Here is a 20,275-nt window from a genome sequence, read left to right as displayed (position 1 = left end):
TTTTCAGTATTGAATGTTCAGCAGGACCAGACAGGAAAGTTCTGTAGCAATACCTAGTCAGTTTCGTCAGCCTTCCGGCACTGCGAGGAGGAGACGTAAGAAGGAAAAGCAAACATTCGATCTACTAGAAACCGTCTAGCACCACAGACAGGACACGGGAAAGGAAGAGACACAGGCAGAAAGAGACGTTTTGGATTTTTCTTTCTCTGTTTTGACCATGTAGAGAAAGCGACGCTGAAAGTAGTTGCTACTGTGGGCAGGAAGCATCAAGTGCTGGGTAGGGCCAGTTTGGTGGCCACTGAATGTTATCAGAGGGGAAGGCTGCTGCTGTCGGTGAGCTCAGCAGCTGGGCACTGGCACAGACTGAGATGTGTACAAAATCCAAAGCCACAGGGAGGGCGAATGTGATCCTGAATAGGGGATTAAGAACAGAGCTCATGGGAAAGGGGAATGTGCCTTGTTCTATTTCTTTTTTCTGTTTTATTAAATTCATTTATTTCTGAGGCAGAGTCTCACTCTATGGCTCAGGCTGGACTGCAGTGGTGGGATCACAGCTCACTGCAGCCTCAACCTCCATGGCTCAAGTGATCCCCCCACCTCCGCCTCCTGAGTAGCTGGGACCACAGGCACACACCACCACACAGGCTCATTTTTGCATTTTTTGAGGAGACAGGGTTTCGCCATGTTCCCCAGGCTGGTCTTGATTTCTTGAACTCAAGCAATCCTCCCACATCTGCCTTCCAAAAGTGTTGGAATAACAGGCGTAAGCCACTGCACCCAGCCAGTTATATTTCTTTAAGTCTTGCTCAACTTACGTTTTCTGTCAATGTTAGTAAGGATCTAGTAAAGTAACAAGAATATACATTATCTAAGGAGGCAATTTTAAAGGAAAAAATTAGCAAAAGTGTCCTTAAAAATGAAACTGAATCAGTGTTGGATGGGCCAGAAAGGGCTATAGCCTCCCCTGCTCTGAACCGGCTCCCCTCCCTCCCCTGCTCTGGACAGGCTCCCCTCCCTCCCCTGCTCTGGCCTGGCTCCCCTCCCTCCCCTGCTCTGGACCGGCTCCCCTCCCTCCCCTGCTGTGGCCCGGATCCCCTCCCCACCCTGCTCTGGACAGGCTCCCCTCCCCCGCTCTGGACGGGCTCCCCTCCTTGCTCTGAACCGGCTCCCTTCCCTGCTCTGAACAGGCTCCCCTCCCTTTTTTGAACAGCTCCCCTCCTTGCTCTGAATGGGCATGACACAGTCAGTTCTGTACAGTGATAGGCAACATCCTGGGGGAGGAGGGATCTTGCCAGTTGACACCCATGGGGCCACTCTACAGGCTCCTGTGTTCTCAGGCCCCCAGATCTCAGGAAGCCCCTACAGTCAGAGAATATGGGTGGAGAGGGGAAACTGAGACCCAGAGATGGGAAGTCCTTGCCTGGAGACATTCATCCTGTCTGCAGTGATCTGGGATTAGAACCCAGGGCTGACCGTTGCTAGCCTTGAGAAGGAGCCTCCCTCAATCCCAGTAAGTCCATCTTTCCTTGTAGTTGGCTGAACCTGAGCAGCATGCACTATCTTCACTTTATTCCTACCACACCCAGAGAAGCAGGCAGCCAAGGCACAGTCAGCTGTTTTCAGTCAGAGAAAATGAGACACAGACACACTAGGCCTCTCTCTCAGGGCCCCACCCGTTCCCAGAGGCCAGGCTGGTGCTCAGGACTACTGTGCATGAAATGCGGGTGGGCCCTGGGTCCCCCAGCCCCCCTAGGCCCGTCTGGCTCACGTCGTTGCTGATGGTGGAGTCTCGGTGGATGAGGCGCTGCACGTGGCTGTCGATGCTGCTCCCGGAGGAGAACTTGGTGAGTGTGGCTGGATGGGCCTCTCGCTCTCGCTGCCTCACCACCACCTCGCAGGCCTTCCACTCTGCCAACACCTGCTGGTACCTTGCTGCCACCACTGCGTCCACCTGTACTCAGACCACACCGGGACCATGGGGGAGGCGCACCGGGCCTCCTCAGGAGCTGGGCCTGCACCGGAGCTTGGGTCCTGAGTCTCAGAAGCTGGGGCAGCTGGAGACTCAAGATGGGCCTCAGGGTGAAGACGGTGGCGCTGCCCTGCTAATGCTTTCCCCTGCACACCTCTTTCCAGCTGGGAACGGGCTGAGGCTTCCAAGGGCCCCTCCCTGGCATCCCTTGGCCCAGCTCCCCATCTCATGAGCCCCTTGGGACAGGCTCCCTTACCTGTTCCATCTCCTTCTTGCTCATGCCGAACTTGTAGTGGCCGAGCAGAAAGGGCCAGACGTCCTTGCGGATCTCGTGCTGCACGCCCCCATAGTACACCTGCCGAAGCAGCTCCAGCTCCTTGTAGTTCTGAGGGGACCGAGGAGCTTGACTGTGCAGCCTCCAGGCATGGGGACCCAGCTGGGTGAGCCCCATCCCATGGAGAATGGGTCGTGGTGGTTGCTGAAGCCCAGGCAAAGCCTGCTTTGGGGTGGCCACCTCCTCCTGTGCCTTGGCTCACAGCTGGATGAGGTCTTTTTCTGTTCGCCTTCCTTACGGGGCAGGAAGTGGAGCCGGGAGAGACTCGATGCTTTGCCCAAAGTCACAGGGCGATGCGGAGGCAGCTAGTCTCCCCCTGGGTCAGCCCCATGCCCAGCTGCATGAGACTCTGCCAGGAACCCGGTCACTCCATGGCGTTGGCCCTGGCCTGTCAGCCATACCCACTGCCACATTTTACCCTGACTCACGTCGCCCTTACTCCTGCCCACCCCAGCCCTCGGCCTGTGGCCCCGGAACCCCAGGGTGGGCACCTTTTTGTCCTTCTGGTACTTGCTCCACACCTCCTTGGTGAGGCCTCCGGAGGCCCCTGGGGGCCGGTCAGGTGGGATAATGCTGTGGTGCACTAGCTCAGACAGGTGGGTCCGCACCGTGTTCAGGTGGCGGCAGTGCGCCAGCCCTGCAGGGGCAGCGGCAGGCTGGGACCCAGGCCGCCCACCTCTGCCTGCCACAGCCCGGCTCTCCCCCACACTCACAGCCTGGCTCTCCCCCTCCCCCACTCACAGCCCCGCTCTCCCCGGACACTTGAAGCCTGGCTCTCCCCCACCACACTCACAGCCCGGCTCTCCTCCCCCACCACACTCACAGCCCGGCTCCCCACCACACTCACAGCCTGGCTCTCACCCCCTACACTCACAGCCCGGCTCTCTCCCCCTCAACACTCACAGCCCCGCTCTCCCCCACACTCACAGCCCGGCTCTCCCCCACATCACACTCACAGCCCGGCTCTCCCCCCACCACACTCACAGCCCGGCTGTCCCCCGACACTCACAGCCCTGCTCTCTCTGCCCCCCCCCACCCCGACACTCACAGCCCTGCTCTCCCCCACCATACTCACAGCCCGGCTCTCCCCCTCTTCACAGCCCGGCTCCACCCCCAACACTCACAGCCCGGCTCTCCCCACACACTCACATCCCAGCTCCCCCTCCCACACTCACGGCCGGGCTCTCTCCCCTGACACTCACAGCCGTAGAAGGCCCGGGACACGATCTGCCGTTTCATGCTTTCACACAGCAGCCTAAGGGGCAACCTGTGGGAACAACTGGGCTCAGTAGGGAGAGGCCATGGCCCTCTGGCGAGAGAATAGAGAGAAGGGGGAACCTCTGGCCTGGGGAGTAGGTAAGCCACGGGGGAAGGTGCCAGCTGGGAGGAGGAGCCGAAGCACAGCAGCCACAGCGGGGGTCCCTGCCTGCCACCCAGGGGAGAGCAGCGGACCCACCCAGGGATCTTGGTCAACGAACTTCACCTGTGTGAATCTTCGTTTCCTCATGTGAAAAATGGTGAGAAGTACCAGAGGGTCCTCAGGATTAATAAATAAAAGATGAAGTAACAGGTAAAAGAGAACACCTTCCATGAAAGCCATTCCCTCACTGCCCTGGCACACGCAGACAGCTGCTGAGTGTTCTCACGTCTATGTGCACACTGGGAAGGGGAGCTCACGAGTACGGAGCAGCGATGCTGTACCAGTCTCAACACTGGGCATGCGCATGGGCTCTACCTCCTTCTGCGCCACCTTAGGCAGCAAAATCCCCATTTTTCAGATGAGGAAACTGAGGCTCAGAACAGTAGAGGCTCACAGTAATTCAGTCTCTTGCAAAAGTCACATGGGCAGCAAAAGTGAAATCTGAACCCAGCTCTGCCCAAACTCTAGAGGCCACCCTGTCGTGGGAGTGACACAGCCCTAGGACGGATGAACACACAGGTGGCTGGACATGCTGTCAGGAAGCTGGGGCCAAGCCCCGCCACTCACCGGTCAGGGACACAGCTGCAGCGGCTAGGGGTGGCGTACGGGGAGCTGCTGGAGAAGCAGGAGAGGCAGGGGGAGCCCTGACTGCACAGGGCGGCCAGGTGCCAGGCTGGCGGGCTGGGCCCAAAGCCCTGCATCTCGATCATGTCGCCGGCATCTGAGGGCAGGAGGGGTGCCATGGTCAGGGCCCGAGAGGCCTTCTCTCCCAAGCCCCCTGCAGCATGCCCACCTCTGTGCCCAGAGCTGCAGCATGAAGTCACCCACTGGTAGAAAATCACAGAGGCGGGGCCTGCCTGGTCCAGAGCCCAGAGATGGAAATGGCAGGGAGAGAGAGGGCACCTGACGCTGCCTAGCCTCCAGCAAGCCTGAGGAGGGTGGCAAGGCATCTTTCTGTGTGTGCTGAGATACTTGGACTGAGTCTTGGATGACCGTGGCTACCTATATCTTGCGACCAGCAAACACTTGCTTTTCTAGAGGGAAGGGAAAGAAAGAGAAGGAACGACAAAGACCTGAGCTCCCTAAAATGCCACCAGCTAGCTCAGCCTTCAAGGATTCAGCCTGGTCCTCTTGGCAAACTCTGAGATGCCCAAGAAGGTGTTTAGAATGCTTCAAACTCTGAACCCTGCCCTCCAGGGGAGTACCCACTGTCCAAAGCCCCCAAGGAATCTCAGAGCAGCCTACCCTGTAGGCCTGGCTCTTCCGAGTGAGTCTACATCTGGTGGCCAGTGGCTACGGATGACCAGTGCCCCGCGTCCAGGCCAGGCACCTCTGGCAGATGGCTGCCAGCTCACATGGGCCCTCTCTGAGTTCTGCTCCATCCCTGCCTCGCCTGAGAGCGCTTAGTATGGTGGCCTCCTGAAAACACAGTGGGAGCTGGGAGGACACGCACGATTTTGGGGCTGCTAGGCCACTGGGGGATGGGGTGAGGCTGGGCACAGAGGCCACCATCCAATATCCCAGTCAGAGAAGAAGGGGCTCTGGTACAGCCTCAGAAGATGACTCCTTGGACACAGCTACACTACCAGCAGATGCCTGCTCAGCCAGCCTCGGCGGCCTGAATTAGAACCCAAGACCCTTGAGAGCTTCCAGGGCCCAGGCGGGGCAGCGCACTGCTGAAGGGGGACGCTGGCAGGCCCAGTGAGCCACAGAGATGGGCAAAGTGAGAGAGGAAGTGGGAGGACTTGGAGGCGATGCCAGGAGGGAGGGAGAGAGGAGAGTGGAGAAGAGTCAGATGGACGGGGGAGGGACAGCCGCGTGTGCTGAGCGGAGTCCTGCCGGCAGCGGTTTTTCTCAGCTGGCTGCCCCGTGGCCTGGAGCAGGCATGGGCCTGGCTTTGGTGGCAGCCAGACTCCAGCTCTGGGTGTGCCTTGGTGGGGAGGGCTGGGCTGAGCCCCTTCCAGTCCCCTCAGCGGTTGCCCTGTCTGGGCCGCGGCTCTCTTCCCAGACCTACGTCTGGGATCTTTGCAGGTATCTGGCCCTTCAGCTCCACCAAGAGGCCAATTAAGGGAACACACTTGGTGAGGAGGGGCTGCGGCTCTGGGAGTGAGGGAGTTGCAAGCCATGCCTGAGACTCTGGAAGTGGGGGAGGGGTGAGTGCAGGTCGGGTGAGGTGGGAGCCCAGCTCAGCCCTCAGCAGGCAGGAGACAGGAGGGCAGTCCTGGGAGGAGCCAGGGTGGGAAGAGGCCCAGCCAGGCAGGCAGCAGGCAACAGGCGGGCAGGCAGGGAGGGCAACAGGGGTGAGGGTGGGGTGGGTAAAAAGGAAAGCAGCTCTTGCCCAGAAGGCAGGGCCAAGGCAAGTCCTGGGTCAATGCTCTTCACCTTAATTCTCCAGGAAGGAGCTGAAGCCGCCAGCGTTTGAACACTGTGTGAAAGCCCAGCGCAGCAGCTGGAGCTACTGAGCAACTGGGAGAGGGTGCAGGCTGGACAGGGGCTCTGCTGGGTCAGCGTTGACTCTGACTCTCTCCTCTGAGCATGAGGAAAGTGTAAAGCAAGAAATCAGGGTGGGCGAACCCCACAGCCCCTAAGATTCCGAGTGAAAGGTGCCTGGCCTGGAGCAGAATTAGAGTGAATAGCATCTCTGCTCTGTGGGGAGGCAGCAGGAAGAGGAAGGGGAGAGGAAGAGGGAGAGGAAGTGTGGACACCCCGCCACTGATTCACATGCACAAGTCAAGCATGTTGCAGGCCTGGAAAGCCCCAGCTGGCAGAACGGACTCAACAGTGTTGTCATTATGGACTGAGTGGAGGTGGGCCTGCTCCCCGGCCTGCTCCCTACACCTGCTGATTCTGCTCTTCGCCTCCTCTCCTTTCCGAGTATTAGGGGCCCAGAAGCTACACACTGTGAGCCTGGAAGTTTCTCTGATCCCAGAGGCCTCAGTCCTAAGACTAGTCAGGGACAGGCTTTCTGTCACCAAGTCTGCCAAGGGCTCTGGTAGGCCCCTCCAGCCTCCAGCCTGCCTGCCAGTTCGTGGGGTAAGAAGTGGCTCTTTGGATCCCCTCAGACCTCAGCCTCTCTACTCTGCTCAGTCAGTTAACTGGAAATAAGCAACACCTCCAGGTCCAGGTTTGCAAGAAACCGACTGGCAGGGGTGATAAGTGGGATGCTCCCGCCCAGGCCTGGCCTACAGGTTCATACTGGAAGGACGGGGAGGGAGGGGGCGAGGGCAGGCAGCCAGCCAGCAGGCTTGTGCGGAGGGTGCGCTGGGTGTGTTCTAAGCACAGACCGGGTCGCCCTGCCTGCCCGGAGACTCATTAGTGCTGGGCTTCCTGGCAGAACTCTGTGGAAGCATCAGGGAGTGTGGCATATTCTGAGGATATCCTCTGCAGGTGGGGGAAAGGGAGAAGCAACTGATTTTGTGGCATGGGAGTGGATGGGAATGGGAAAGCTCCCCCATCTCTGGGAGAACTGGCCTCAGCCTCTTCCTAGCCAACCCTTCCTTGAGCACCCAGCCCAGCCCTCACAGGTTGCCCAGCTGACTGCTTGCTGAAAGTGGGGCTCCCTCCCTACCAAGCCAGCTCTGTGTTAGGAAAGATGGGTGGTGGGCAGAGGAACCCTGAGGGGCCGAGGGCACTGCACTGTCACCTCCAACAAAGGGGACTCTCCATTAGTGGACCTTGAGGTTCATGGGGACAGGAACACAACTGTCTTTTTTTTTTTTTTTTTTTTTTTTTTTTGAGACGAAGTTTCGCTCTTGTTACCCAGGCTGGAGTGCAATGGCGCGATCTCGGCTCACCGCAACCTCTGCCTCCTGGGTTCAGGCAATTATCCTGCCTCAGCTTCCTGAGTAGCTGGGGTTACAGGCATGTGCCACCATGCCCAGCTAATTTATTTTTTTGTATTTTTAGTAGAGACGGGGTTTCGCCATGTTGACCAGGATGGTCTCGATCTCTTGACCTCGTGATCCACCTGCCTTGGCCTCCCAAAGTGCTGGGATTACAGGCTTGACCCACCGCGCCCGGCCACATCTGTCTTATATCCCTGGCCCAGGCAAGGAGGCGGAGCTCTGGCAGAGCAAGAAACTGGAAACCATACACGGAACTGGGGCAGAGCTGGGCGGGAATTCATGCCACCAGGCCCTGAGCCCAGCTCCTTCCCGGACATTGTGCTGCAGCTACTTCTAGATTTCATACCTGCTGGGGGCCGCAGGCCTACTGGGGAAACTGAGCCCTGGGGCTCATCCCACGGCAGCCCTCACTGTCCACATGACCTGCCCCTGCCCCAGGAAGGACCCGATGCCTCCGTCCTGTTTCTGTTAAGTCAGGAGTCAGAAGCGCCAGGTCCAGAGGCTGGTCTTCCCAATCAGCAGAGAGAAAGGAAGGGGCCTCTGTTGCATTTGCCAGTCTGACCCCCAGAGCAGGAATAGGCTCCAAGAGCCATTTAGGATTCCCAAGGGGCAATGAGCTAATGAGACCTTCCTATGAGCACATCCTCCTCGCAGCCTGGAGCCGCCTGCCCTGGGCCGGCCCTTCTTGTTGCCAGCACCTTTCTGGCCTCCTCCGGCCCTCCCTGACCTGCCTCCTGCTGGAAAGGAAGTGCCCTGGGTTGCAAGTCCCCTAATGCCAACACTGCAGTTCAAGCCCCTGCGGTGGGTGGCAGGTGGGCCCGGGAGGGAGGGTGGGGGACGAGGTGGGTCAGGGAGGGGGAGGGATAAAAACCTTTCATCGGATTGGGAGCTGTGAGGTTCCGCGAGCAGATCATTGAGAGCATCGCGTGCAGTTTATCCTCCTCTTCCTCATCATCGTCCACCGAGGCCGCGCGGCTGGCCGCTAGGTGGTGGTAGTTAATAGTGACTGCTCAAAGAGAATAGCGAGAGGCAGAGTCATGAGGACCCTCATCCCTGGGCAGGAGGGACTCCCTCCTGAAGGTGAGTGGAGTGGAGGCCGGGTCGTCTTGAATCTGCAGGGCGCAGAAGAGGGGAAGGGAGGGGACCAGACAGCTCTTTGGGTGATTTTCTTGGGAGAATGTGGAAGGAGGGGAGGGGCCGGGCAGCTGCAGAGCCCCACTCTTCGGAGGCACCTCTCTAGAAGAACAGAAGAGAGAGAACGGAGGGGGATGTGAAAGATGGGGGCTATCTGGGACAGGCTGGTAGTTCAGGAGGAGGTGGTTGGCCCTAGCAGAGGCTGGGCATGACAGCGGGCAAATGGGTCCTGACATTCTTTAGCTCTGGTCAGGCTGAAGATTGCTCCAAATCCCTTTCTTCAGACTCTAAATTCTACCTTTTCCCCTCCCAGGAAAAGGAAAGGGTTTTCTCAGGGCTGTCCTCAAGGAGCCTGAGTCGCTTGGTGGCCTCTGCTTCTTGGTGTCCTGGCTTGCCCTTGGGGAAGTGGTCCTTGAAGTGACCAGAATTGGAAAAAAACAAAGACTGAAGAGTGGGGGCAGAGATGGGAGAGGCTAAACCGAGCACCAGCCCGAGATTAAGGCTCAAAGATGCATACCCTGCCAGGTGCATCTGTGGGGAGGGAATCCCTGCTATGAGCCTCGAAGCCTGGCGGAGCTAGCTGCGCAGTGGCTGAGTGTGCAGTCTGGTCCCTAATACAGAGACAACTTGTTGACAACTTTTTGGCACAAGTTAGGAAATTCAGGGAGCGGGTGGTCTGGCTGACAATAAACACTGGGCTGGCAAATTCCCTGACCTTTATCTGTAAGAAAAGCAAGTTTGGCCCAGAGAAACCTACAGGTAGCAGCAGCACTCTGGCCAGAAAGGGAATTTCGGTGTTGGTAGATACGCAGATAGACAGACCCCCTGGGCCCAGGGGTGTGTGTCCAGGGCAGGGCAGGACCCACCAGGGCCCAGCCACCTTTATACCTGCCAGCCCCCAAAGTCCCCAGGCAGCCTCCAGTCTGTCTGTCACGCAACCTGCTGCATTAGCCTATGCTCATCAGTAGCTGGTTTCAGGAGGGCTCTGGCTTCAGGGGATCAGTGGACAATTTCCACCATCCAAAAAAGGAAGCGCTGATCCCATCCCTGGCCTGTCTCGTGGGGGTCAGGGAGCAGGCGAGGAGCACTGGAGGTTCCCCACCTTCTACTTCTAGTTTCTCCCTGAGTTTTGCCCTGGGCAGGGTCTGAAAGGATACCTAAGTAGTGGTGCCTAGGCTTGCTGAGCCAAGAGTCCTGGGGTGGAGAAGTGGGGAGGACAGCTGGGTAGAAGAGACGCATCTTTGCAAAGGCAGTGTCTGTGGGTCAAAGGTCCAGCGGAGAAGTAAGCGGGGAGCCTCTCGGATTAGCCAGGCCTGATCAGTGGACCCTGCCTGCTGCCCTCCCGGGTGACGCTGCGCTCCCCCGCCTCCCTGAGCACCTTCTCTCTCCCTGGGATGAAGTTGGGACACTCACTGTGCTCGTGCCTGTGGCCAGGGTAGACGATCCGGAACACATAGTCAGTGGCCCGCCCCGTGCCCATCTCTTCCACATCCACTGAGCGCAGGCTGCTTCGCTTCCGAAGCTTGGGAAACACCTTCCCCTGTGGAGGGAGGGGGAGGGGGTCAGCCTGGGTTCTAGGGCAGAGTCTCAGCCAGGGTTCCATGCCAGGCTGTTCCTCAGAACTCCACGTGGGGAAGGAGAGGAGGCGGGCAGAGCACCCCACACACACCCCTTCCCCCAAAGCCTCCCACCGAGTTACCTTCCCCTGCTGGGTCCACAGCGGAGGCTCTAGCTGTCCCCGAGGCAGCAGCCCATTCTCCAGACAGGACAGAAAGGACAGCAGGTGTCCTCCCTGTGGGAAGTGCAGCGGCGGCCTCTGGATGCCATCCTGGCTCACCAGCACAAGCGTGCCACCATTCTCTGGGGGTGAAGGCAGGAGAGGGAGGCTGAGGCCCTCTCTGGTGGTCATCACAGCCTGCCAGCCAGCACCCTCAAACTGGGTAGGAGGTAGATGGCTGGGCTACAGCATGGCCTGGGAGCCCCAGGAACAGGATGGGAGAATGAGTTTTTTTTTTTTTTTGAGACGGAGTTTCGCTCGTTACCCAGGCTGAAGTGCAATGGAGCGATCTCAGCTCACCACAACCTCCGCCTCCTGGGTTCAGGCAATTCTCCTGCCTCAGCCTCCTGAGTAGCTGGGATTACATGCACGTGCCACCATGCCCAGCAAATTCTTTTTTGTATTTTTAGTAGAGACGGGGTTTCGCCATGTTGACCAGGATGGTCTCGATCTCGTGACCTCGTGATCCACCTGCCTCGGCCTCCCAAAGTGCTGGGATTACAGGCTTGAGCCACCGTGCCCAGCAGGATGAGAAGTTGTTTTTTTTTTTTTTTTTTTTTTTGAGGCGGAGTTTCGCTCTTGTTACCCAGGCTGGAGTGCAATGGCGCGATCTCTGCTCATCGCAACCTCCGCCTCCTGAGTTCAAGCAATTCTCTTGCCTCAGCCTCCTGAGTAGCTGGGATTACAGGCACGTGCCACCATGCCCAGCTAATTTTTTTTTTTTTTAATTTTTAGTAGAGACGGGGTTTCACCATGTTGACCAGGATGGTCTCGATCTCTTGACCTCGTGATCCACCCGCCTCAGCCTCCCAAAGTGCTGGGATTACAGGCTTGAGCCACTGCGCCCGGCAGGATGAGAAGTTTTAATGGCCCCATGCACAGCGCGTGACTGGGAGAAGGCAGCCCCTCCCTTCCCGCCCGAGCCGGGGACAAGGCAGGCTTACTTTGCTGGTGGCAGTGGATGCACACGACCTGGCTGAAGGGCACCACCAGGGCATAGTCCCAGTAAACGCTAGGAAGGAATCAGACTGATGTCACCATGTCCAAAGACCTGCCATCCTCCCTTCCTTCCTTATCTCCTGGTCCTACCACCGCATGAAACTACCCTGAGGATACGAAGAAGTGCGCCCAGCCAGCCATGTCCCCGAGATTCATGCAGCCCACTGGGCACAGGGACAGCTGTTGGTCTCAGCCGCTGAGAGCTTGGCTCTGACACACCTCTTCATGCCCAAGTTTGGCTCTGTCCTAGAGAGCTTGGCAATCATGCCAGGCAGCTGCTCCCTGCTATCTTGACATCCAGATAGAGAGTGAGGATGGCCTCCTGGAGCAAAGGGGTTCCTCCATCCCTCTGCCTGAGGTCAAGCCCACTCCTTCCCCTCGCTCCTGGGAGCAGGTCCCAAAGCCCCCACCTCTTTTCCAGCTCGGAGTCCCCCAGGGTCCCGTTCATGAGCTGGTTGGGGGTCCACTTCAGAGTCAGGCTGTCTGCAGACTGGTGCAGGGAGAGGTAGCCAGGGACTGCCTCCATGTCCTCCTTCTACAGCGGGAGACAGCGGAGGACAGAGACGATGAAGGGCCGAGAGGCTCTGAGGGGATGGCCTGTGAAAAATGAGCTCCTGCTGGGAGGAGGGGAGGCCCAGCTAGGCTAGTCACGGGGTCCTCGACTAGGAGCTGGGCAGGAGCACAGGGAAACAGGACCCATGCAGCAGATCTGGGCACGTCCTTCCCCTGCTCAACCTGGGGCCACTGGCTCTCTCCTGCTAGCCTCCTGGATGCCAGGGACATTCCAGGCCAGCCATACCCAAGCTGGGGATTCGCCTCGTCTGCTGGCTGCCATTCCTGGCCTGTGCCCCTCGGGGCCAGGCATAAGTCATGTGAGGCAGGGAGTGGAGAGGCTGGGGCCATTCTCTTTCTCTCTTGTCCTTCTCCTCAGGAAAGGAGCAGCCATGGCCTAGAAGCTCCAGTTGTCTAGTTCTGGAACCTTCAGAAGAGGTAGCCTGGGGCAGGGGTGCTGGGACTGAGCTCTAGGTCTGGAACCTTCGGAAGAGGGAGCCTGGGGCAGGGGTGCTGGGATTGAGCTCTAGTTCTGGGGCCTTCAGAAGAGGGAGTCTGAGGGAGGTGCTGGGATTGAGCTTCCTACCGGCTGCATCAGCACGTGGTTCTTGCCGTAGAGCAGGCGTGTCCTGGAGTTCTGGTGCAGGGACTCCACACACTCGCGGGCACAGGCAGCCAGCCTATCCTCTGGCGCACTGCCACTTGAGTGCCGCTTCCGGATCTGTGTGGAAGGTCTGGGCTCAGCCTCCAGCCTTGGGAAATGGGCCTCGGGGCTTGAGAACCCTCAGGCTTCCATGCCGACCCTCTCCAGCTGACCGCAGGGTCCTTCCTGCTCCCAGTTAGCTCCCTGACCCCCTCTGCTCTCCAGCCATGGACCAGCAGGGGCTCCTGGCCTTGCTGTTTTATTGTGGGGTGAAGGCTCTTCTGAGGCCACTACCTTGGGGCATCTCCAAGGACTGTCCTGTAGAGAGGTCGGTTTCCTGTCCCTACAGGCCCATGGGCGTAGCCCAGATGAGTGCCAGGCGTGGGGAGGAGCACCTACCCCCAGGGCGGGGCGCTTTGCAGGGGAGTCCTGGCGAGTGGGCGGACCCCGGATGCGGTGCCTCTGGACCAGCTCATCTGCAGAGGGGTCAGTCCAGTAGTGATCGGCTGTCTTGAGCTTCGTGTATTCCAAGGCACAGGGTCCCACTGTGGGGGCAGGGACAGCCAGCTCTGACGGTGCTCCCTCAGTTTTTGCCCCAAACCTCCACCATGGGCCTGGCACAGGCCCCTGTGCTCTCAGGCTCACCTAGAAGAGAGGCCAGGATTGGGCCGAACACAGGGTCTGCCAGCAACGCCTCCTTCTCGTAGTACTTGCTGCCAGGAGATAGACAGGGTGACTGCCAGGGCTCCAGGACTCATCCCAGGGCAGTCAGGCTCACCAGGTCGGGACGTCCCCACAAAGACCAGATTCATCTCAGTCTCAGAGAACCGGTGAGTCCATTCTGGTGCATGGAAGGGGCGGGGAGATGGGGACGTGCCTGCAGGCCGTCAGGGATGGGCAAGCATCCTGGGGGCGGGGCTGAGGGACAGTCAGAGACGGTCAAGGAAGGAGCTGTCTGGGGAGTGGGGCAGTCACCTGCAGTTTTCCACCAGGTATTGCACAACCTTGTCCAGAACTTTCTCGATGAGCGCCGTGCGTACCCATATGTGTTTCAGGGCCTGAGGGCTGAGGGCCAGGGTCTTCCCACTGGCTGAGCCCTGTCTCTGCAGGGCCTCCTGGCTGACCCCTGAGGGTTTCCTGCAAAGGTGGGAGGGCTCCAGGACTGCAGTGGTCTAGGAGTAAACCCCAGAGTGGTGGCATTCGGAGTGGAGCTTGGTGCCCCAAGACGGGAGCACAGAGAACTGACTGGCGTTGGGAGCTGAAGGAGGGCATAGAGCCTTGTGCCCGCATGGAGGCAACCCCCACCCTCAGGCTGATCCCCCATCCAGAGGTCCTGCAAGGAACAGGCCCAGGAAGCCAGCTTCCAGACGGACTGTCCTAGGAAGCAGCACTTGCCACATGCGAAGAGCCGGAAGGAGGGAAGGGGCAGCTGGGGCTCACCTGCTGTCTACCTGCTGCTGCAGCTCCTGCACTTTGTGGCAAATCTCCCCGGCCACTGGGCACGTCTTCCCCACTTTGGTGAACAGGGCTGCCATCTTGTCACTGCGCAGGAAGCCAGCGGCACGGCGTCTCAGCTGATGCAAGAGGCAAGCCTCCACCGCACCTGGCCACAAAGGAGAACAGCATCTGAGCCTGGCAAGGATGGGGAGAAAAGCTCCTCCGCCCCATACCTGCGGTGAGGAAAAGGGTAAAGGCAAGCCAGATATCATGGCTTCCTCTGAAATTCCCCTCCCTGAAATTCCTCTGAAATTCTCTGCTCCTGCCCAGGGCGAAAAGCTTGGACATGCCGAGGTGTCCTTCTCCCTTGCCTGGTGTGCACAGGTGTCCCGTATGCGGTGTCACCCCTGGGGCCACGAGGCCCAAAGCTCCCCACTCAGGGCGGCATGAGTAGTTCCAGCCCTGGCAGCAAGCACAGCAACCACACAATGGGGATGTGGGGAGCTGTGGACTTGGGATCCTTTCTGGAGGGTACAGGTGACGTGTCATCAATAAAATATTGATGACATCACTGTAGAGACTGGACCAGCCAGTGGCCGCTGGACTGATAAGCCCAGCAGCTAAGAGCGAGAGGTTTCTCTCTTCCAAGCTAGAAAAGCTTCCCTCTGTTCAGTCACATTTTAGGGTTAGACTTAGTCTCTGCCTGGACCCAGCGTTCCACAGACCCTGCAGGGGAGAAGGGCTTGGAGGGAGATGGTGGGGAGTTGCCTTGGCCCATCTAGACTCTAAAAATATGAGAGTGAGTGTGTGTGAGAAGGAGGGGCTGCTACGTTATTGAGGCCAAGCTAACAGTTTTACAGGTGAGGAGGGAAAGGCCCCAAAAGGGGAAGAAATCCGTCATAGGCACAGAGTGGCAGAGCCACTAGGACGAGGACCCAGGGCTCTGAACCTTGACCTGAGCCCCTTTTGCCACCTCCAGGTATGTCTGGTTGCGGGCAGGGGCACCGTGGGAGAAGGAGTGCTTTTTTCACACGGACTGAAAACAATGAGCTGTGCTGGAGACAGGGAGTCAGACAGAACGGGTTTTGAGCTTGGCAGGGTCACTTGCTCTGAGACTGTTTTATTGTCTGTGAAATGGGAAGACTTTCTTTTTTTTTTTTAATGAAGACTGAGTTTTGCTCCATCACCCAGGCTGGAGTGCAATGGCGCTATCTCAGCTCACCGCAACCTCCGCCTCTTGGGTTCAAGTGATTCTCCTGCCTCAGCCTCCAGAGTAGCTGGGATTATAGCCGCACAGCACCATGCCCAGCTAATTTTTTTATTTTTGTAGAGACAGGGTTTTACTATGTTGGCCAGGTTGGTCTTGAACTCTTTTTTTTTTTTTTTTTTGAGACGGAGTTTCGCTCTTGTTACCCAGGCTGGAGTGCAATAGCGCGATCTCAGCTCACTGCAACCTCCGCTTCCTGGGTTCAGGCAATTCTCCTGCCTCAGCCTCCTAAGTAGCTGGGATTATAGGCACGCGCCACCATGCCCAGCTAATTTTTTGTATTTTTAGTAGAGACGGGGTTTCACCGTGTTGACCAGGTTGGTCTCAATCTCTCGACCTTGTGATCCACCCGCCTCAGCCTCCCAAAGTGCTGGGATTACAGGCTTGAGCCACCGCGCCCGGCCGGTCTTGAACTCTTGACTGCACGTGATTTACCCACTTCAGCCTCCCAAAGTGCTGGGATGACAGGCGTAAGCCACCGAGCCCGGCTGAAATGGGAAGACTTCTTAGGGCTAGTGTGAGAAGTTACATGAGACAGAGGATGTGAACTCCCTCACATGGGGTCTGGCTCTCAGGAGGCACTGTGTCTGTGTCAGTTCCTGCCTCCTCACCCTGTCTGTTCAGATACAGTTCTACAGCGAACCTCCAAGAGCTGGGTTTTTGCAGGATCCCTGACAGGGAGAGGAAGAGGATGCCCTGGAGAGAGGATCCAAGGCTGCCCCAGAAGTGGGTGGAGACACTCCTCTCTTAGAAAACAGGGAAAGTGGCCACGTGCAGTGGCTCACACTTGTAATCCCAGCACTTTGGGAGGCCAAGGTGTGTGGATCATGAGGTCAAGAGATCAAGAGCATCTTGGCCAACATGGTGAAACCCCATCTCTACTAAAAATACAAAAATTAGCCAGGCGTGGTGGCAGGCACCTGTAATCCCAGCTACTCGGTAGACTGAAGCAGGAGAATCACTTGAACCTGGGAGGGGGAGGTTGCAGTGAGCTGAGATTGTACCACTACACTCCAGCCTGGCAGAGCAAGATTGACTCAAAAAAAAAAAAGAAAGGAAGAAAGAAAGAAAGAGCAAGAGAGAGAGAGAGAGAGAGAGAGAGAGAGAGAAAAGAAATGAAAAGAAAAAACAGGGAAATTGAGGTCCTTTTTTTTTTTTTTTTTTTTTTTGAGACAGGGACCCACTGTGACACCCAGGCTCCAGTGCAGTGGCGCAATCTCAGCTCATCAGCTCATAACAGTCCCAGCCTCTGTGGCACAAGTAATTCTCCCACCTCAGCTTCCCAAGTAGCTGGGACTACAGGCGTGCACCACCATGCCCAGCTAATTTTTTCAATATATTTTTTTCTAGAGACAGGGTTTTGCCCTGTTGCCCAGCCTGGTCCTGAACTCCTGGGCTCAAGCAATCTGCATGCCTCAGCCTCTCAAGGTGCTGGAATTACACACCTGAGCCACCAGGCCTGGCTCCTGTGAAGTTTATTTTGACTAATACTATTAGAATATAAAACCTAGAGTTAGGAAATAATTCAGTAACTGACCAGCAATCACTGCTGATCTATGAAGGAGTTTGGTTTGGTCCTCTCTTGGACTGAAGTCAAGAAGGGAGAGAGCTGCCAGGGCCAATCTGGAGGGCTGCCAGCTCAGCAAGAGCATCCCAGGGCTGGGGAAACAGGCAGTACCCCTTCTCCTCCTGAGGGCCTCCTGCCAGAGCTCTTCATTGCTCAGATGTTGGAGGGTTTTATTTTACAAGAAACGACCTTTCCTTCACAGTATATCCGTGCATTTATGTGCACATGTGCATGCAGACAAATGCATGTGCACCTGTTGTGTGTGTATGGGTGTATGCGCACCTACTGTGTGTATGGGCGTATGCACACCTATCGTGTGTGTATGGGAGTATGCGTACCTGTCGTGTGTGTATGGGTGTATGCGCACCTACTGTGTGTATGGGCGTATGCGCACCCGTCGTGTGTGTTTGGGAGTATGCACACCCGTCGTGTGTGTATGGGCGTATGCGCACCTACTGTGTGTATGGGCATATGTGCACCCGTCCTGTGTGTATGGGCGTATGTGCACCCGTCGTGTGTGTATGGGCGTATGCGCACCCGTCGTGTGTGTATGGGTGTATGCGTACCTACTATGTGTATGGGCGTATGCGCACCCGTCGTGTGTGTATGGGCGTATGCGCACCCGTCGTGTGTGTATGGGCATATGCGTACCTACTGTGTGTATGGGCGTATGCACACCTGTCGTGTGTGTATGGGCGTATGCGCACCTGTTGTGTGTGTATGGGCGTATTCGTACCTACTGTGTGTATGGGCGTATGTGCACCTATCGTGTGTGTATGGGTGTATGTGCACCTATCGTGTGTATGCGCACCCATCGTGTGTGTATGGGCGTACGCGCACCTACTGTGTGTATGGGCGTATGTGCACCTATCATGTGTGTATGGGTGTATGCGCACCTATCGTGTGTGTATGGAGCATGGAAAAAATCTTGTTTTGTTTGAGATGGAGTCTTGCTCTGTCACCCCATCTGGAGTGCAGTGGCATGATCTCAGTTCACAGTAACCTCCACCTCCCAGGTTCAAATGATTCTCCTGCCTCAGCCTCCTGAGTAGCTGGGATTACAGGAGTGTGCCACCACGCTCAGCTAACTTTTGTATTTTTTTAAATTGATCAATTATTTTTTGAGACAGAGTTTTGCTCTTGTTGCCTAGGCTGGAGTACAATGGCACCATTTCGGCTCACTGCAACCTCTGCCTCCCAGGTTCAAGCGATTCTCCTGCCTCAGACTCCTAAGTAGCTGGGATTACAGGTGTCTGTCACCACACCTGGCTAATTTTGTATTTTTAGTAGACATGGGGTTTCGCCATGTTGGCCAAGCTGGTCTTGAACTCCTGACCTCAGGTGATCTCCCCACCTCAGCCTCCCAAAGTGATGGTATTACAGCCCGAGCCACTGTGCCTGGCTCACAGGGGGAAATCTTTGGCCTAACTGTCCACATGCTCCTCTCCATGATCAGTCCCCCTGGTCCCTGGAGGTCTCGTGTGGCCCTGGGATACACAGGGTCTCAGTCTCTCTGTGCCTGTGGGAAAGTGATGATCATTTCCTGGGGTTGCTCTTCCCATTCAGAGTAGGGAGAGAAGCTGCAGGTGACACAAGTCCTGCAGGGGGTCATGTGCCTCAAGGCTGTAACTAATGGCAGGGATATTGAGTCATTCGATTTCCGACCTTCCCTCCATGACCAATCCACCACTCTCCAATTGAAAAGGCAGCCAGGCCAGGGGACTGGGGAGTGGCGACCCCAGCACTCCCAAGCCTGGCCTCATCCACCTTCCCAGCCAGCCTCTGACCACACGCACGGGGTCCTCCCTGGGGGAGAGGAGGCATTCCTGAGCAGTCACCTCAAGTAGTGAATACTGAGAGAACCAGACATCATGCTCAGTCTCCTTTTGCCTCGTGGTCCCTAATCTCCTTCTGTGAAACCCAGCCAAGGCGCCAGGCAGCATCTGGGGAAGGAGAAATCTCTCTCCTGCATCCACTTTGCAACCAAGACTGGTTAGGCCAGTGGCCCAGGCAAGACTGACTTGGCTCTACGGGCTCCGGCCAGCAGCTGTTCACCTTACACTTGTCCTGCCCATTCCCCATGCAGCCAACATGCTACCATGTGCCGTGTGTAGGCAAATAATCACCACACCACCACTACCTGAGAGCCATTATGCTAGAGGGCTTTGTGGATGGGCTTCTGGTGCTCCAAAGACCCCCTGAAATTGAGAGCAACTTGAATGCAAATTGTTGATGTGCTCTAGAATGATTAGGTGAGTGCTTTTTGTCCTTGATAGTGGGTCTGTGCTTCTCAGCTTCTGACCCAAAAAGATTAAGAACTCTTTTTTTCAGGCTGGACTCACTCTGTTGCCTGAGCTGGAGTGCAGTGGTGCAACCGCAACTCACCAAAGTCTCAGCCTCCTGGGGTCAAGCCATCCTCCCACCTCAGCTTCTCAAGCAGCTGGGACTACAGGCTTGTGTCACCAAGCTTGGCTGATTTTTCTTTCTTTTTTTTTTTTTTTTTTTGTAGAGACTGGAGTCTGGCTATGTTGCCTAGGCTGGCCTGCAACGCCTAGGCTCAAGTGGTCCTCCCACCTCAGCCTTCTGAAGTGCTAGCATCACAGGCACGAGCCCCAGAGCCTGGCTCTAAGACTTCTGGGTCAGCAGAGACCCAGGCATTCTCACTGATGGAAACAGGTGCAGGCAGAAGGACACGCTGCCCCATGTATAGTGAATGAACACCACACTCAGAGCTGCCTGCAAAGCCAGCAGCAAGTGTCCTCCTTCCCTGGGGGTTGTCCACAGATAGACTGAGGTGGACTGTTACAGACCCTTCCCCAGGGAGGGTCCACATGAAGGCCTGTGCCCATTCTCCCCGTCTCACTGGCATGGAGCACCAGGCACAACTCCAGGGCCTCACTCCTCTTACTCCTCTCTCCCCAGCTCCCGCCGCCACCCCGGCTCCCGCTATCACCCCTTCCAGGGCGAGGGCGGTGGCAGGAAGCACTGGTAGGCTAAAGCACCAGGTGAGCTGAACCCACCTGCCTGCTGACTGAGCTGTCCGGCCCCAGTCTCCCACCTGTGAAGGCTTCAGGACCCCTGATCCAGTGGGTCCCAGCACCACCTATGGCCACCCTGGGCGCACCACAACAAGGTGATAGCCCTGGCATCACTGGACACATTTCATGTGAGAAAAAAACATGGACTAATTAATAAAAACCAACACTGGTTGGCATGGAAAGGTCTGGGCAAATAATCAACATGGAGAAGAGAGAAACTTCACTTTAATGGCTGGGCACAGTGGCTCACGCCTGTAGTCCCAGCACTCTGAGAGGCTGAGGCGGGCAGATCA

At 57.0% G+C, this 20,275-nt stretch overlaps 1 protein-coding gene across 2 annotated transcripts in view; it reads right to left on the bottom strand.

Annotated features, from left to right (window-relative positions):
* Positions 1-20,275, bottom strand: part of SGSM2 (small G protein signaling modulator 2) — a 47,976-nt gene that overhangs the window by 7,282 nt on the left and 20,419 nt on the right. Inside the window, exons 3-17 of one of the 2 annotated variants that reach the window (XM_003933084.4) lie at positions 14,114-14,276; positions 13,649-13,810; positions 13,319-13,386; positions 13,073-13,218; positions 12,617-12,751; positions 11,889-12,013; positions 11,424-11,491; positions 10,402-10,562; positions 10,116-10,242; positions 8,440-8,574; positions 4,291-4,444; positions 3,506-3,570; positions 2,795-2,940; positions 2,226-2,354; positions 1,769-1,951 (exon numbers count right to left, since the gene is read on the bottom strand). In XM_003933084.4, coding sequence (XP_003933133.1) covers positions 1,769-1,951; positions 2,226-2,354; positions 2,795-2,940; positions 3,506-3,570; positions 4,291-4,444; positions 8,440-8,574; positions 10,116-10,242; positions 10,402-10,562; positions 11,424-11,491; positions 11,889-12,013; positions 12,617-12,751; positions 13,073-13,218; positions 13,319-13,386; positions 13,649-13,810; positions 14,114-14,276 — 1,967 coding nt within the window. The remainder of the gene's footprint in view (positions 1-1,768; positions 1,952-2,225; positions 2,355-2,794; positions 2,941-3,505; positions 3,571-4,290; positions 4,445-8,439; positions 8,575-10,115; positions 10,243-10,401; positions 10,563-11,423; positions 11,492-11,888; positions 12,014-12,616; positions 12,752-13,072; positions 13,219-13,318; positions 13,387-13,648; positions 13,811-14,113; positions 14,277-20,275) is intronic. The other variant, XM_074388352.1, reaches the window with a different exon arrangement.

This window comes from Saimiri boliviensis, chromosome 17 (assembly GCF_048565385.1).
Source record: "Saimiri boliviensis isolate mSaiBol1 chromosome 17, mSaiBol1.pri, whole genome shotgun sequence".
NCBI lineage: Eukaryota > Metazoa > Chordata > Mammalia > Primates > Cebidae > Saimiri > Saimiri boliviensis.
The sequence above is the reverse complement of the archived record's forward strand: the minus strand, read 5'-3'. Positions and strand labels throughout refer to the sequence as shown.